This window comes from Sinohyriopsis cumingii, chromosome 5 (genome assembly GCF_028554795.1).
Source record: "Sinohyriopsis cumingii isolate HCF-2022 chromosome 5, ASM2855479v2, whole genome shotgun sequence".
Classification (NCBI taxonomy): Eukaryota; Metazoa; Mollusca; class Bivalvia; order Unionida; family Unionidae; genus Sinohyriopsis; species Sinohyriopsis cumingii.
Window position 1 is genome coordinate 134,563,027 of NC_142965.1, and position 17,877 is coordinate 134,580,903.

The 17,877-nt window shown below is 33.8% G+C and overlaps 1 protein-coding gene across 2 annotated transcripts; it reads right to left on the reverse strand.

Moving 5' to 3' along the window:
* Positions 1-933: 933 nt before the first annotated feature.
* On the reverse strand, positions 934-17,591 carry LOC149800282 (uncharacterized). Of its 2 annotated transcripts, none has more exons than XM_089959870.1 (8): positions 17,470-17,591; positions 15,584-15,962; positions 14,228-14,400; positions 9,877-9,939; positions 5,958-6,159; positions 5,232-5,294; positions 2,367-2,456; positions 934-2,016 (listed from the first exon to the last, which is right to left on the reverse strand). In XM_089959870.1, exons 1-8 carry the CDS (start codon positions 17,514-17,516, stop codon positions 1,444-1,446), a joined length of 1,590 nt encoding a protein of 529 aa, XP_089815996.1. In that variant the 5' UTR covers positions 17,517-17,591; the 3' UTR covers positions 934-1,443. The 2 variants fall into 2 exon arrangements, with proteins under 2 accessions (XP_089815996.1, XP_089815995.1); XM_089959869.1 differs by having other exon boundaries at positions 9,877-9,972.
* Between the last annotated feature and the right edge of the window lie 286 nt (positions 17,592-17,877).

Consider the following 17,877-nt stretch of genomic DNA (forward strand, 5'->3'; position numbering starts at 1 on the left):
TTGTTTAACAACCATTTATGTAAGCCGAGGTACCCAAATGTGTAAACGTCATACCCGAAAAAGACATATGTTGCTAAAAGCGCTAAGAGACTTATATCAACGCGGCGACTTATGTCGCGACAAGCACTTTATGGGTTACACTTTAAATAAAAAGTGTATATTGCACAGAGTAAATTTCAACTAATTTGTGGAAGTTTTCACGAATAACTGATATCAAACTGCGCAAATGTGATAAAATCTTTACGCGATTCGCTCACGTGTGCGCAGCAACAGCATCTATGTAATCTACAAGTCATTGCAAAATGGGATTTATTTTCTCTTTTGTAAATTTAAAGAAGATTGCAATCTTTGACTTCTACACAAAGGAAGTCATGTGGTCTTTCTTCCAAAGTAAGTGAATGATTTGTCCAATGATTCGAGAGAGAGAGAGAGAGAGAGAGAGAGAGAAAGAGCCCATAACACTTGATTTTTCCTTTTTGTTATTAGTTGAACACCTCATGCGATTGAAGCAATCAAATAGATTTAAATTTGTAGAAAATCGGGAGAATATTGTTTAATCTCGGACCACCCAAGCGTTTGGTCACACCTGTAAAAATATTTCTGCTCGTTTCACGTCAATTTTCTGACAATAAAATCAACTATGAACAGCCTGACATTATTATGCCACTGTGACGTCATAAATCTCTATTTGATTTCGTGCCAGGGACAATTACATTTTCTGCTATTTTTAGACAACATTTTCAAACTGTTCCAGTAGACATAACTGTGCTGTCTTTTTAATTTTAGAACTCAATGGCTAGGTAGCGAAATTTAATTATCATCTTATTTGCAAAATCCCAAGCAAGGTCCGAACCCGTTCGGTGAATAATGTTACCTATTAAGCAGGGATAACAACGTTTGGTCTAAAGGTCTAAAATAAACCAATGATAAAGCTCTGATCGCAAGGATGTTTATTACATAATCTCATGTAATACTGAAATTTAAAATCATCATTTTGTGAAGCGTTAAGGTCGGTTTTCTGTCAATCTTTGAGATAAAAATATTTAATTTTTCAATCAACATAAAAGGTATACATTTAAAAAATAATCTTAAAACGTATATGGCAATATTTGTTCTTGGACATAAATCGATGCGTATTGTAGTTTGTTCTTTGACATAATTCTATGTGTATTGTATCTTGCTCTTGATCATAATTGTATGTGTGTTGTAATTTGTTCCTCGACATAAGCGTATGTGCTCATTTTATGTCATATTGTACAGACCTATTTCGTCGGCAATTTTCGTAAAACTGAACAATTATCAACTGAATAAAATGTGTGGCCTTTTTAACTACAAATTTAATTCATTTGATACTCTGAATTTATTACATCGATAAGAAATAAACTGCGAATTCTATGAGCACAATGGGATGCTTTTATCTTTTAACTTGCCGATGATTTCAGTTCAGAGGTCTGTAGTCTGTGACGTCGAGATTCTAGGATGAACGGTTTTACTAAAGTGATCGTTTGAATATCCTTGACCTCGGTAATGTGACGGGTATTGCTGCTGTCGACGATTGGCTGGTGACACGTATGACGTCTGCATTCCACCATATTGATTCCAATATTGTTGCTGTTGATGCTGTGGTCTATGTTGGTAATCATATTGACCTCTGGCCACATATTGATCATGTACAGGTTGGTGGTACTTCTGAGAGTAATTGCTTTTAATCACTGTATTATCATCGGTCCCTTGTGCAACCCCTTTGGCCATCATTGGGCCGTTTTTGTGTAGATACAGAACTGGCCAAACAATAAATACTTCGTACTTCCCGCTTTTCGTATATGCCTTGTAAAAAGCGTGGGAGAATGAGCCACCCGTGTTAGGGTCTGCCGATAGATACATAGGGGGATCCTGGACCGACATGTGTAGGCATGCGTCAACACACTTATCAACGTAGACATCAAAAATATCTCCTGGGTGTTTGAATAGGTGTGCTGCATCGGGGAATCGGCTTGGCAGACTGTATTTTATGTCCTAAATTGAAGTGACAGTTAAATAACATAATCAACACAGCTGACAAAAAGAGAAGCGTATTAAGCCAAACGTATGTTAACTTATGAACGGTATATTCTTTTACATAAAAGAAATGCTTCTTATTATTCAGATTTCTTCGACATTCTTTCAATTAATTAAAAAATATCAATTGGATTTGCCGAATGTTATGCATGTGTCTGACCTTAAATGCGCATTAGCTTTTCCGTTTATTTTCTACTGTTTCTATATCATATAAGGTTTTGTCTTTGTCATTAGAATTGTAATCCAGGTCGAGTAGAAATCGTTATTTCAGAAAACTATTCTTACATTTTATATCAAAGTATCATTACCTTGACTATAACAGGCATCTTATACTGTACAAGCATTTTGACAGCATCTTTCAGATTCTTGCTAACATCAGCTGGAATTTCCGATGGTTTCTACAATGAATGATATTTACTGATATGAATATTACAAGTTATTAAGCATATCATATCATATCCAAATCAGGATTCGACAATGGTGTCAGGAACATAAACACCATCACGATCAGATAATACATGAAAGAAAAATAATATTGACGTTGACTTTAGAACAAAAAAGTCAAAACGCATACAGTTAGCAACCTAATATCGGATTATTGTTTCTAACAGATAAAATAATTCTTAATATATGGAGGATATCTAAGTTTTTAGTAGATATAAGAAATATTTTGGAGTGGAAATTCTGTATTGCCGCGAGTCACATATTTCCTTATATCTACAAAAAACTTAAAAATTGAATAATAAATAAAAATATAGATTTATTTATTTTCCTTTTCTCAACTATATATTTGCTAGGCCAAAACAGTCCATTTTGATGAATCTTTTTATTCGTCATTCTGTAATAAGGTAATTAACGATTGCATGAACAGATCGATAACAGAATGTTACTACAACTGTGCAATACTTTTATGACACATTTAGCTCGTACATATAATGCTTTAAATTGTGGACTTTATCAAAAATTAATGAACGCTTTATTTATCGGAAAATGAAGAGAGTTCTTCGGATTGTAATATCTTTAAAAACTTTTAACATGATTCTGAGTTAAGGAATTGGTTCCTTATTTTGTTTATATCTGGATTCGCACTTAGCCTAGTTTTCATTCTAGTTTGTTAACGGACGTTGCACATACATTAAGATCGTCACTTAATTTCGGTTCAACACTCATCTCTTCCCAATTTTTCAATCGTTACAATACCTACTTAAGCAATTTTATTAACATAAACATGCCGTATGAGAGCAGTCATTGACAATTTGCACTAGTCATTTTGAAAACTGTTTTTTGTAAAGGTAAATACCTGCAGCCAACTTTTGTTGTTTAAAGTTCGTTTTAAAGAACTTTTCATGGCACCTCCTCTTCGATTACATCAAAGGATAGAACTCATACAGTTCTGACATAATTTAAGATTGGTTTATTCTGAGAGAGAGAGAGAGAGAGAGAGAGAGAGAGAGAGAGCATGCATAAGGGCAGGCAGATGTATTATCTAAATGGGAAAAGAAAGTTGTTCCAAAATTGATATCGCCACTGTAGCAATATAAATGTTCTCCCACTGATAGATTTCGAGGTCTCATCATATATATCATAATAAAATAATTTATTTGACCAGAAGGTTGTCATTTGGATAAAACTTTCAGAATATTACTTTTCATTTTTTCTAGATAAAATACTTGGAATATTATCCTTTATTTTACCACTAGGCTTCCATTCTTCGAAGACACATTCATATCTTTAATTTGTTACATTTGTTTTTCGGTAGATGACATATTTGGAGTATAATGTTTGGTTATTATTTTGCCGTGAAAAGTCACATATTTTCATTCTTTTTGATGATATCCCGCCACCGGAAATCTTGAAAGTTTTGATGTAATACAGTTTCTATAAGGAACTTATGTTATATTTTAAGAATTTTATAGTGTTTACCTCCTAATCGTTTAATTTTACGTAATGGTGACAGCTTGACCTTATGTCTTGTATTTTAGGCACTTCGTACTTACATTGGTTTCGAAGGATGTTTCTTCCTTAAATCATTTTTAATTCATTTATGATTTCAATTTAACTTGCATCTTATTGTACTTAATGTTTATTTTTATTTATAATATGTCATTTTATCCGTTTTTATATTTAAATATTTAAAGCTTTCCCTTCAATTGGCACTTGAAAACCAATCTTTTACAGACGTGTAGCAAAACTTAATTTATACATGCATGTTTCTGTTTCAAGTAGTTGAATCATTCGGTTTACTCGCACCTTATGATGCTATATCTTTCATTGAAATTCTCAAATGGTGTAAAATAGATCATAGGTGTCAAATCGTTGACGTTCGATTTTTTTTTTTACCGACAATTCTGACAATGTCTTCTTGAATTCTGTCTTCCCTCAAAACATATGCTGCTATCACAGTATGTTGATATTGCTCAGGGTTTAAAGGAGCAATGCGGCATAATATGAAAAAATACAAAAGTTCCAAAAAACTTTAGGGAATTGTAGTCCTTATAAAAATAATTTTCTGACCTATAAAGTACTGTCAAGCATTTGTGTATACATAGATAATCGAAGTCAAACTTCCAGATTTTCAAAAGCATCGATTATATTTTTGCCGAGTTTATAAGTAACGCACAGGAATAAGGTATCCATATTCGAACAAATGCGGCTGTTACCGTAGAAGCTGATGATTCCATACAAGCATTAGCGTGACGAAGACCAAATTGCAGAATAGGAAACGTGTTTTGTGGACTTGTCGACAGATTCTATATTTAGGTGAAGAAAACCCTATGTACGTCAAAAATTGACCGTCTTTAAACGCGATTTTCAGCCGTTTTAGATCGACAAACGCAAGGTTAATTTCAACATCTTTCATATTATGATTTCGACGATTACTACATGTGGTACGCCTTTTGGCACATAAAACACTGTTACTGTATTTAATGATATCTGTTGATGTGATGCTAGAAAACAATTGATAAAGTAATTAACTAGTAGTATTACATTTCTTAAGGCAAAGTGATAGTGAAATTAGTACACCTGTATCTTCATATCAACTTGATATACACTCGACATTTCGGTGAATTATTGCGTCTGGTCAACGTTTTAATCCGCTACGGTGAACCTGTAGTTAGTGTGGGAAAGCAGTTTACTGGAAAAATCCCTTACGCAAGTTATTTCCTACTTACCAGGGGAGAAATTACGTTGTTGAGCATGTTTTCCGATACTTTGTTGCACTGTTCATGAACTTCCTGTGTAAGAAAATTTTCACAAGTGGATCATTAGATAAATTTGGTAAAGAATCGGTAGGCATCATTGACGTGGAATTCTGTCTCCTTATTCTTAATGACAAAATATGTCATTATTTGGATTGCACTTTCTCAATAGTTTACATATAGGCAGCTTTAAAATAACAAATATCACATGAGCTAAATATGAAACTTTCCGAGTTAAACATTCCGTCTCATTGTATAAGTTTGGTGGAGGGATAGAGCAACAATTAAAATGAGACTAACTGTTCTTAAATATTACTCAACAAAGGGATAAATATTTTTAACCATGGCGTTTTTATGAATATGAATTACATGAGAAATATATACTGTACTAACACTCGTGTAAAATATATACTGTACTAACACTCGTGTGAAATATATACTGTACTAAAACACTCGTGTGAAATATATACTGTACTAACACTCGTGAAAAACTTTGTTTCTTTATGCAAGAACAGAATCATCCGGACCGATCCATGCACTACGAAGACTTCTTGAAGAGTACGGTCGTCTTTTTCCAGGTAAAATCTGCATACACTGTCAACCTCGAAGATCACGTGACTTAAAAGACTATGCGAATATAGTGGAAAACATTCTAGTTAAAATTAATGGCGATAAACATCGTAAACATATATTACTTACAATGAGAACATTAAGAAGCAGCCGTATATTGTCCTCTTCTTTTTCACTATAGTATTTCTCTAGGTGATCAAAGGCATCGGTCCACTCGTTATCATATATCTCAGACAGTTTCTCTGCTATTTTCGTCGGTCTGTTGGGGTCACTAAGGTCAGCTATATTGGGATTGTTGTCTCTAAGTTTGGATGATGCCATAGCACTTAACCTTGAAGTGAAAAACAAAATAAACTTTATTATTTTATTTGTGGGTCACTTCGGCATGATTTTTGCAATGTTTTGACTTGTGATTAAATGGGTCAGATGGTATTATATATCTGTATCAGAAGGTTGGATCATTGCATAATGTTTTCCGTCGAAACTAATTTATGTCTATGTACCGTATTTAAATACCCTTTATAATTGTTTCTCGTACGCTCGTATATCTTGGACGTTAAATATACAGAGTACATTTACCACAACTAAAAGCAACAAAAAGAGTTATCAGTTTCAGAATTAGTTATTATTTCCCGGCGTATGTGGAGCTTCTAGCTTGAATTTGATAAATCTAGGTGTTCATTTCGTCTTCAGTGATTCTTTTTATATGTACGCGTTATGCCACGAAATAGCAGCGTTTTGTTGCGTGTTTGTATTTCAATAGCATTATTCACACCATCTCTCCTGCTCAAGGAAGTGTTAAAGCAGGTAATCAAAGCCACTAGAGAATTATTTGGAATGAATATTGTCATCTGTGACCAAAAATGATATGATTTAACGTTTGATTATGACAGAAATAATTGCAGGACTGTGTCCATAATATGCTGTCTTTGTTTATTAAGGCAAGGTATTTACTGGGCCATGTATACTTATTTATATCTTGACAATATTTCCATTTTATGGAAGGAAAGAAGATTAAAGAAAGAGGACGCTCTGCTAAAATGAAAGCTAAATTATAAAGATACAAGTCTGGATTTGGAGAAATCGCAAAATGTATACTTCAGGATAATTATATTAATGTTTATTGATGAAGAATCCTTTGATTACCATCTGACAAATTACTCTTATATATCACCTCTTTCTATCATTTGTAGCAATATTAAACTCCGTTGAAAACTATCCATGAAATCGATAGTAAGTATCCATGCAATCGATAACAAATATCAATGCAATCGATAACAAATATCCATGCAATACATAACAAATATCCATGCAATCGATAGCAAATATCCATGCAATCGATAACAAATATCAATGCAATCAATAACAAATATCCATGCAATACATAACAAATATCCATGCAATCGATAGCAAATATCCATGCAATCGATACCAAATATCAATGCAATCGATAACAAATATCCATGCAATAGATAACAAATATCCATAACAAATATCCATGCAATCGATAACAAATATCCATGCAATCAATAACAAATATCCATGCAATCGATAACAAATATCCATGCTTTCGATACCAAATATCAATGCAATCAATAACAAATATCCATGCAATCGATAGCAAATATCAATGCAATCGATAACAAATATCCATGCAATAGATAACAAATATCCATGCAATCGATAACAAATATCCATGCAATCGATACCAAATATCAATGCACTCAATAACAAATATCCATGCAATCGATAGCAAATATCAATGCAATCGATAACAAATATCCATGCAATCGATACCAAATATCAATGCAATCAATAACAAATATCCATGCAATCGATAGCAAATATCAATGCAATCGATACCAAATATCAATGCAATCGATACCAAATATCAATGCAATCGATAACAAATATCCATGCAATAGATAACAAATATCCATGCAATAGATAACAAATATCCATGCAATCGATAACAAATACCAATGCAATCAATAACAAATATCCATGCAATCGATAGCAAATATCAATGCAATCGATAACAAATATCCATGCAATCGATAACAAATATCCATAACAAATATCCATGCAATCGATAACAAATATCCATGCAATCAATAACAAATATCCATGCAATAGATAACAAATATCCATGCAATCGATACCAAATATCAATGCAATCAATAACAAATATCCATGCAATCGATAGCAAATATCAATGAAATCGATAACAAATATCCATGCAATAGATAACAAATATCCATGCAATCGATAACAAATATCCATGCAATCGATACCAAATATCAATGCACTCAATAACAAATATCCATGCAATCGATAGCAAATATCAATGCAATCGATAACAAATATCCATGCAATAGATAACAAATATCCATAACAAATATCCATGCAATCGATAACAAATATCCATGCAATCAATAACAAATATCCATGCAATCGATAACAAATATCCATGCAATCGATAACAAATATCCATGCAATCGATACCAAATATCAATGCACTCAATAACAAATATCCATGCAATCGATAGCAAATATCAATGCAATCGATAACAAATATCCATGCAATAGATAACAAATATCCATGCAATCGATAACAAATATCCATGCAATCGATACCAAATATCAATGCAATCAATAACAAATATCCATGCAATCGATAGCAAATATCAATGCAATCGATACCAAATATCAATGCAATCGATACCAAATATCAATGCAATCGATAACAAATATCCATGCAATAGATAACAAATATCCATGCAATAGATAACAAATATCCATGCAATCAATAACAAATATCCATGCAATCGATAGCAAATATCAATGCAATCGATAACAAATATCCATGCAATCGATAACAAATATCCATGCAATCCATGACAAATATCAATGCAATCGATAACGAATATCCATGCAATAGATAACAAATATTCATGCAATCGATAACAAATATCAATGCACTCAATAACAAATATCCATGCAATCGATAACAAATATCAATGCAATCAATAACAAATATCCATGCAATAAATAACAAATGTCCATGCAATCGATAACAAATATCAAAGCAATCAATAACAAATATCCTTGCAACTGATATCAAATATCTAAGCTATGGGTGATTTCTTAAGTAGTAGTGATAACCGTGAAATTTAACGGAGAGAAAAAAACGAGGAAGGTTACGGTGGACTGAAGTACCAAACGCGGCTCACAAGAAATCATTGATCATTCTAGTTGATGATAGTCTGCTAAATATAATTGTAATAAGAAATATATTAACAAAACAAAATACCTAATCGAAAAACAATCCAAGGGGATCTGAAAAGAAACGAAAAAAGTCCCTATAGGTAGTTCCATCAGCCAACCAGAGCATGAAGTATAGAAAGTATCAAGTATAATAGTTAACAATGGCAAAAAGACAAAGAAGGAAAAAACAGCAGATGAATTTAAGTAGTCTGTCAATCATGACTCGCATTGAATGTACAGAAGATTCCTGAAATAATCCTTGGTTCAGTACACCTCACCCAGTGACATCTTCATAGAGTGTCAAGACAACATATTGGCCTTTTTTTGGAAGCCATGTTGTATCAGTGTAGCAAACTTACGTTTTTGTATAATTGTATAAGATTGGTAAATTAGGTTAATTTATGAAAGTAATTGTACAGACTCGCAGGAAGAATGAGAAATAAAAGAAAAACTAAAAGAAAAACAAAACAGTTTCCAATAGTTGGCTTTCGGACATCCAAACTTTGTACCTGGACTAGTTATACTACGAGTTATATGAGAATTATATGGGTTCAAGAGACTAGGAGACAAGGATTGGTTGGTGACGAATAGTACAAAATCCAAAGAAATGCATTCAGAGCATATCAGTCATGAAACTGCAACAGAAAGGATAAATGTTTTTAGAAATGCCTGGTCACCCTATTTATGGTTTTGAATCTAGCCATCTAATGCTGTAAGTGGGAACTGACTCCATCACTGCTATGTTAGTATGACCTAATTAGGCCAAGTTGTCGGAACGTACCTTCGAAGTGCATCTTCTTTATCTAATCTCTCTTTGGCAATCTGTGCCTCTAGGTCGGCTATCCTGTGTTGTAAATCTTTGACGTCATTTTGTGTTCTTAATGCAATATGAAGAAACACGACAAGTATGAGGATACTAAATTAGTATGAGAAATCATGTCCATTAATACGTAATTGAATACGTGCCATTGAATACTTATTTCAAGTGAGATATGGCTTATTGGCATTCAGATATTTCACATAAAGTTATATCTTATTACTTTTTAAGATATCAACAGTGCATTTAAATATTTTATTCCAGCCTCTAAGAATTGACAAGTAATGTTTGGTACAGCTAAATTTAGCATAAATACTTACGTGAAGAACCATCACTTTCAAGGAGATTGGAACATATGGATGTATAAAAAAATGTTCTCGTTTTATATTATTAGTGTAGTTCATCTGCACGTGTACACAAATGCACTCGTTTGATGTTACCTATTGTTGTTCATCTGCACGTGTATACAAATGCACTCGTTTGATGTTACCTATTGTTGTTCATCTGCACGTGTATACAAATGTACTCGTTTGATGTTACCTATTCTTGTTCATCTGCACGTGTATGCAGATGTACTCGTTTTGATGTTACCTATTGTTGTTCATCTGTACGTGTATACAAATGTACTCGTTTTGATGTTACCTATTGTTGTTCATCTGCACGTGTATGCAGATGTACTCGTTTTGATGCTACGTATTGTTGTTCATCTGCACGTGTATACAAATGTACTCGTTTGATGTTACCTATTCTTGTTCATCTGCACGTGTATACCAATGTACTCGTTTGATGTTACCTATTCTTGTTCATCTGCACGTGTATATAAATGTACTCGTTTGATGTTACCTATTGTTGTTCATCTGCACGTGTATGCAGATGTACTCGTTTGATGTTACCTATTGTTGTTAAAATACACGTGTATGCAGATGTACTTGTTTGATGTTACCTATTGTTGTTAAAATACACGTGTATGCAGATGTACTCGTTTGATGTTGCCTATTGTTGTTAAAATACACGTGTATACAAATGTACTCGTTTGATGTTACCTATTCTTGTCCTGCTTATCACGTTTCTCGTTGTCGACATGTGTAGTCAGTCTTCAAATGTCTTTCATGTAACTCAATAATAATAATAATAATAATAGTACTAATAATACAAATATTATTATAATTTTTGATAATAATAACTCTTCTACTACTATTGCTATTACTTAAATGATTATATGATTTATTTGATATGTTGCAAAGTGAAGTGTCTCTAGAAAATATGATGTAGAATAATCACATGATACGATAGTCTACTCGATATGATGTTGATTACTTGGCTATATTTGTTTCCAGCGTCCATCGTTTGATGTTACCTATTGATGTTCATCTGCATGTGTACACAAATGTACTCGTCTGACGTTACCTATTGTTGTTCATCTGCACGTGTATGCAAATGTACTCGTTTTGATGTTACCTATTGTTGTTCATCTGCACCTATATGCAAATGTACTCGTTTTGATGTTACCTATTGTTATTCATCTGCACGTGTATACAAATGTACTCGTTTGATGTTACCTATTGTTGTTCATCTGCACGTGTATACAAATGTACTCGTTTGATGTTACCTATTGTTGTTCATCTGCACGTGTATACAAATGTACTCGTTTGATGTTACCTATTGTTGTTCATCTGCACGTGTATACAAATGTACTCGTTTGATGTTACCTATTGTCGTTCATCTGCACGTGCATACAAATGTACTCGTTTGATGTTACCTATTGTTGTTCATCTGTACGTGTATACAAATGTACACGTTTGATGTTACCTATTGTTGTTCATCCGTACGTGTACACAAATGTACCCGTTTGATGTTATCTATTGTTGTTCATCTGCACGTGTACACAAATGTACTCGTTTGATGTTACCTATTGTTGTTCATCTGCACGTGTATACAAATGTACTCGTTTGATGTTACATATTGTTTTTCATCTGCACGTGTACACAGATGTACTCGTTTGATGTTACTATTGCTGTTCATCTGCACGTGTATACAAATGTACTCGTTTGATGTTACTTGTTACTGTTCATCTGCACGTGTATGCAAATGTACTCGTTTGATGTTGCCTATTGTTGTTCATCTGCACGTGTATACAAATGTACTCGTTTGATGTTACATATTGTTTTTCATCTGCACGTGTATACAAATGTACTCGTTTGATGTTACTATTGCTGTTCATCTGCACGTGTACACAGATGTACTCGTTTGATGTTACTATTGCTGTTCATCTGCACGTGTATACAAATGTACTCGTTTGATGTTATCTATTGTTGTTCATCCGCACGTGTGTGCAAATGTACTCGTTTTGATGTTACCTATTGTTGTTCATCTGCACGTGTATACAAATGTACTCGTTTGATGTTATCTATTGTTGTTCATCCGCACGTGTATGCAAATGTACTCGTTTTGATGTTACCTATTGTTGTTCATCTGCACGTGTATACAAATGTACTCGTTTGATGTTATCTATTGTTGTTCATCCGCACGTGTATACAAATGTACTCGTTTGATGTTACCTATTGTTGTTCATCCGTACGTGTACACAAATGTACCCGTTTGATGTTATCTATTGTTGTTCATCCGCACGTGTATACAAATGTACTCGTTTGATGTTACCTATTGTTGTTAAAATACACGTGTACACAAATGTACCCGTTTGATGTTATCTATTGTTGTTCATCCGCACGTGTATACAAATGTACTCGTTTGATGTTACCTATTGTTGTTCATCCGTACGTGTATACAAATGTACCCGTTTGATGTTATCTATTGTTGTTCATCCGCACGTGTATACAAATGTACTCGTTTGATGTTATCTATTGTTGTTCATCCGCACGTGTATACAAATGTACTCGTTTGATGTTACATATTGTTGTTCATCTGAACGTGTATGCAAATGTACTCGTTTGATGTTACCTATTGTTGTTCATCCGCACGTGTATACAAATGTACTCGTTTGATGTTACCTATTGTTGTTCATCTGCACGTGTATACAAATGTACTCTTTTTGATGTTACCTATTGTTGTTCATCTGCACGTGTATACAAATGTACTCGTTTTGATGTTACCTATTGTTGTTCATCTGCACGTGTATACAAATGTACTCGTTTGATGTTACCTATTGTTGTTCATCTGCACGTGTATACAAATGTACTCGTTTTGATGTTACATATTGTTGTTCATCTGCACGTGTATACAAATGTACTCGTTTGATGTTGCCTATTGTTGTTCATCTACACGTGTATACAAATGTACTCGTTTGATGTTACCTATTCTTGTTCATCTGCACGTGTATATAAATGTACTCGTTTGATGTTACCTATTGTTGTTCATCTGCACGTGTATGCAGATGTACTCGTTTGATGTTACCTATTGTTGTTCATCTGCACGTGTATACAAATGTACTCGTTTGATGTTACCTATTCTTGTTCATCTGCACGTGTATATAAATGTACTCGTTTGATGTTACCTATTGTTGTTCATCTGCACGTGTATGCAGATGTACTCGTTTGATGTTACCTATTGTTGTTCATCTGCACGTGTATACAAATGTACTCGTTTGATGTTACCTATTGTTGTTCATCTGCACGTGTATACAAATGTACTCGTTTGATGTTACCTATTGTTGTTCATCTGCACGTGTATACAAATGTACTCGTTTGATGTTACCTATTCTTGTTCATCTGCACGTGTATACAAATGTACTCGTTTGATGTTACCTATTCTTGTTCATCTGCACGTGTATACAAATGTACTCGTTTGATGTTACCTATTGTTGTTAAAATACACGTGTATACAAATGTACTCGTTTGATGTTACCTATTGTTGTTCATCTGCACGTGTATACAAATGTACTCGTTTGATGTTACCTATTCTTGTTCATCTGCACGTGTATACAAATGTACTCGTTTGATGTTGCCTATTGTTGTTAAAATACACGTGTATACAAATGTACTCGTTTGATGTTACCTATTGTTGTCCTGCTTATCACGTTTCTCGTTGTCGACATGTGTAGTCAGTCTTCAAATGTCTTTCATGTAACTCAATAATAATAATAATAATAATAATAATAATAATAATAATAAGAATAACAATAGTAATAATAATACAAATATTATTATAATTCTTGATAATAATAACTCTTCTACTACTATTGCTATTACTTAAATGATTATATGATTTATTTGATATGTTGCAAAGTGAAGTGTCTCTAGAAAATATGATGTAGAATAATCACATGATACTATAGTCTACTCGATATGATGTTGATTACTTGGCTATATTTGTTTCCAGCGTCCATATCTTGGTTTCTTTCTGTTGACATTTCTCACATTCTTCTGTGTCCATTTGGGGGAGATGTGGTCGCGATTTGGGCCTCTGTCTCTCAGACGCAATTTGCCTGCGGGTTTGGTTGTCATCTGGAGGACGTCCGGATGTTTCAAATAACTAAGGAGATAATACAGTTTGTGAAACTACCTCATTTCTAGAATTTTTGTAAACTTTCCATTTTAACATGAACTAAACAATGCGTAGTGTATGTGGTCTGTTTTCTTTTTTTTCCTACTTGAAAAGAACACTCTTAAAAGATTCAAAAATAGCCAATTGCAGCTAAAAGTCATCCTTTTAATTAGAGGTTTTACAGAAGTATAGTAAATACACATATGAAGATAATGCAGGCGATGGATATATTTTTATACATATTGAACTGTGCGTAATCGAAAACAGAGGTAAAAATCAAGTGAGGCAAGACGAATATAAGTGAAGGGCTTGACACCATTGAGAGCTAAACCGTGAATATTTTTTCTAGGTTTTTCTTCGGGAAATGTTGAATGACCTAGTTATATCGTGAATACTATAATTAACGATATGATCGATTTAAGCTCGCAAAATATAAAATCGATTTCTAACACAGATTGCATAAATTCGACAAATCGATAAATTCTGTTGAAAATGATATTTCATATTACACGGATCCACCAAGCGCCAAAATAATGCGTCCGTATTAAAAAGGTTCGTGCAATCGCACGTGATCAGATAAACTCAAGCAAGAAGATAATACTATTATTCGACCACTACACGATTCACACTGATTTCAGTTATTGTTTTATGGCATTCCAGAAATCATCTATGGAAATTGTTCCTTCAATAACGTATTGACTTGGAGCTGTGGCTCGGTGAAACTTTTGTTGCAACCTCTAAAAAAGAGACCAAAATACAATAGAAACTGGCTGAACAATAATAAAATTAAAATTAAGACTCGATTTAGCACGCGCTTAATGACTTAGTATCCAACGTATTACAAGTGTATAAGAACGGTATGGAGCATACATTTATGCAGTCGCAATATGCAGGAATCTGAAATACTCATCGGACAGATTCAACAGGTTTCACCTTGCATTGTCTTTTTTAATTTAAGATTTTTGCACAAAGAATAAAGTTTCGGATTTATTATTTCGGTTACTGACACACAACAAACTGATTGTTTCAAATATCAAGGAATGAAGTCAAGAATTATTATATAATCTGTACTGGTAAAATATGATGCTCTGCTCCTTCCTCCTAATATATTAATTAATATTCCCACAACAGTTGTGATATGTTCACTATTATGTTGGTTTAGAACACTTACGCTCTCAACAGCAGCCCGCTCAACAAGTATATCATTGTAAAGTTTTCTATACGCCTCTTTCTTCTGTTTGAAATCTTTGCTATCCTCCAGATAAGCCTGTTTCTTCTTTTCTTTCTTGGCTTTATTTTTCTCTTTTCTTTCAAGTTCTTTTCTTAAGATATTGAGCTTTTTGCAGGTGCGCTGTAGATTGGTCACATTAAGGTAAAGCTGAGTGGTATCAAGATCACGTGGGTTACTTCTACTTTCAAGTGGGTCACTTCTACTTTCATGTGGGTCACTTTTACTTTCAAGAGGGTCACGTCTTCTTTCCGGTGTGTGGTCATCTAATGGGTCATCTAATTTTCGTCTCTTGTTAAATCCACTGTCATCCCACGAGGTACTGGAAAGGATATGGTAAACAGTAATTTAGTTCCTTCCATTATTCCAAGCAGTACATATCTTTCCAAGCAGTACATATCATTCCAAGCAGTACATATAATAATAGATAGACAAGATGAAACAAAGGTCGCAAACGAAATTCTAAAAAGCTTTCTGCAAACATCACTCATATAATTTTCATCATCCGTGGTTTGAAAAGCATATAACATTTTTATCAAATCTAATTAAAATCAGATCTCCGATGTCTATCATGCATAACAGCGGAGAGTGATTTTAATCAGATTATATTTTTTAATTTTTTAAACCGAATAATCCAAAATGGAGCCGGCAGTATTAGTGAACATATTTAAGTTTGGTTTTGTAAATAGGCTTGAGGGTAGAAGAGGCTTTTTTAAAAAAAATTCCCAAATATTTAAAGTCCCGCCATGATACAATTTTAATAAAACTTTCAAATAATAAGCCTTACTCTAGATGTAGACAACGGGATTTATATGTATTGCCTCTACTGCATTACGAATATAAACAATCGTGTCTGGATGATACCGCCATGTCATAAGTGCACATCACGTACAACATTCACAATAAATGTTTGACATATATATTTTGTTTTTCATACGTTTATTTATTTCTTTAGATATTTTACAAAGTATTGTGTTACGAATTTCTAACGAAAAACAGTTATATGACCTTAAAGTTTATGCGAGTCTGACCCAGTATTTCCGGCCGGATCCTCTCTCTCTCTCACACACACACACACACACACACACACAAAAAAAAAGCGGAAATTAATATGTCATAAGTGCACATCACGTACAACATTCATAATAAATGTTTGACAGGTATATTTTGTTTTTCATACGTTTATTTATTTCTTTATATATTTTACAAAGTATTGTGTTACGAATTTCTAACGAAAAACAGTTATACGACCTCAAAGTTTATGTGAGTCTGACCCAGTGTTTCCGGCCGGATCCTCTCTCTCTCTCTCTCCAGTGTTTCCGGCCTCTCTCTCTCTCTCTCTCTCTCACACACACACACACACACACATACACACAAGCGGAAATTAATAAATAAACGATTTTATATTTCCCAAAACAATGGAAGTGTGAAAAATATGATCCTAACATTAAACATTACTGAGTTGAGAATATTTACTTCCTTTCAGTTAGCCTCTGTACGGTGTCAGGTATATTTGTTACACCTGTGATTATGGTCGGTTCAATGACCTACATATGAGGTCTATGTTATTACTTGAGTTCGGATTTGCTTATCCACCTTATGAATAATTTCTCCAATGTGCGCGCGTGTGTGTGTGTGTGTGTGTGTGTGTGTGTGTGTGTTTGAGAGAGAGAGAGAGAGAGAGAGAGAGAGAGAGAGATGACAACTTTCGTTTTGCTTTACTCCACCGTAATGACTGTCAGAATAGCATTTTTATGAAGCATTTAGTAGTGCAACATAACATATAACAGCCTGTAACTTTTGTTTACACGAACAAGTTGCCTCCTTACTGTGAAAAATCATTCTTTCTTCCATAAGAATGAGGTCTTGAAGCCATTCTTTGAGCACAGCCTACCAGGAAGTGATTTACTTGTGAGATAATGCATCTGACCTTTGAGCTTACAATGTATTTATCGTCCTTGATTCCCGGATCGACCTAGGTAGGGCATGTAAAGTCAGGTATGAGTTTATCATTAGTATTCACTGTAAAATATAGTTACTAAGTATCACCATAGCAAGATAGGACTTTCCTGGTGAAGATTGAAGTGAACATATAGAAAATGTTGGAAAATATTGCTAATACTGGGGCGGAAGTTATATAATCTGTTTGTAGGAGAGGTTAGCAATCACTGTGAAGCAAACATAACAGGTTGCATGCTGATTAAAGTCTTATCTGATATGTGTAAATTTATCCATCC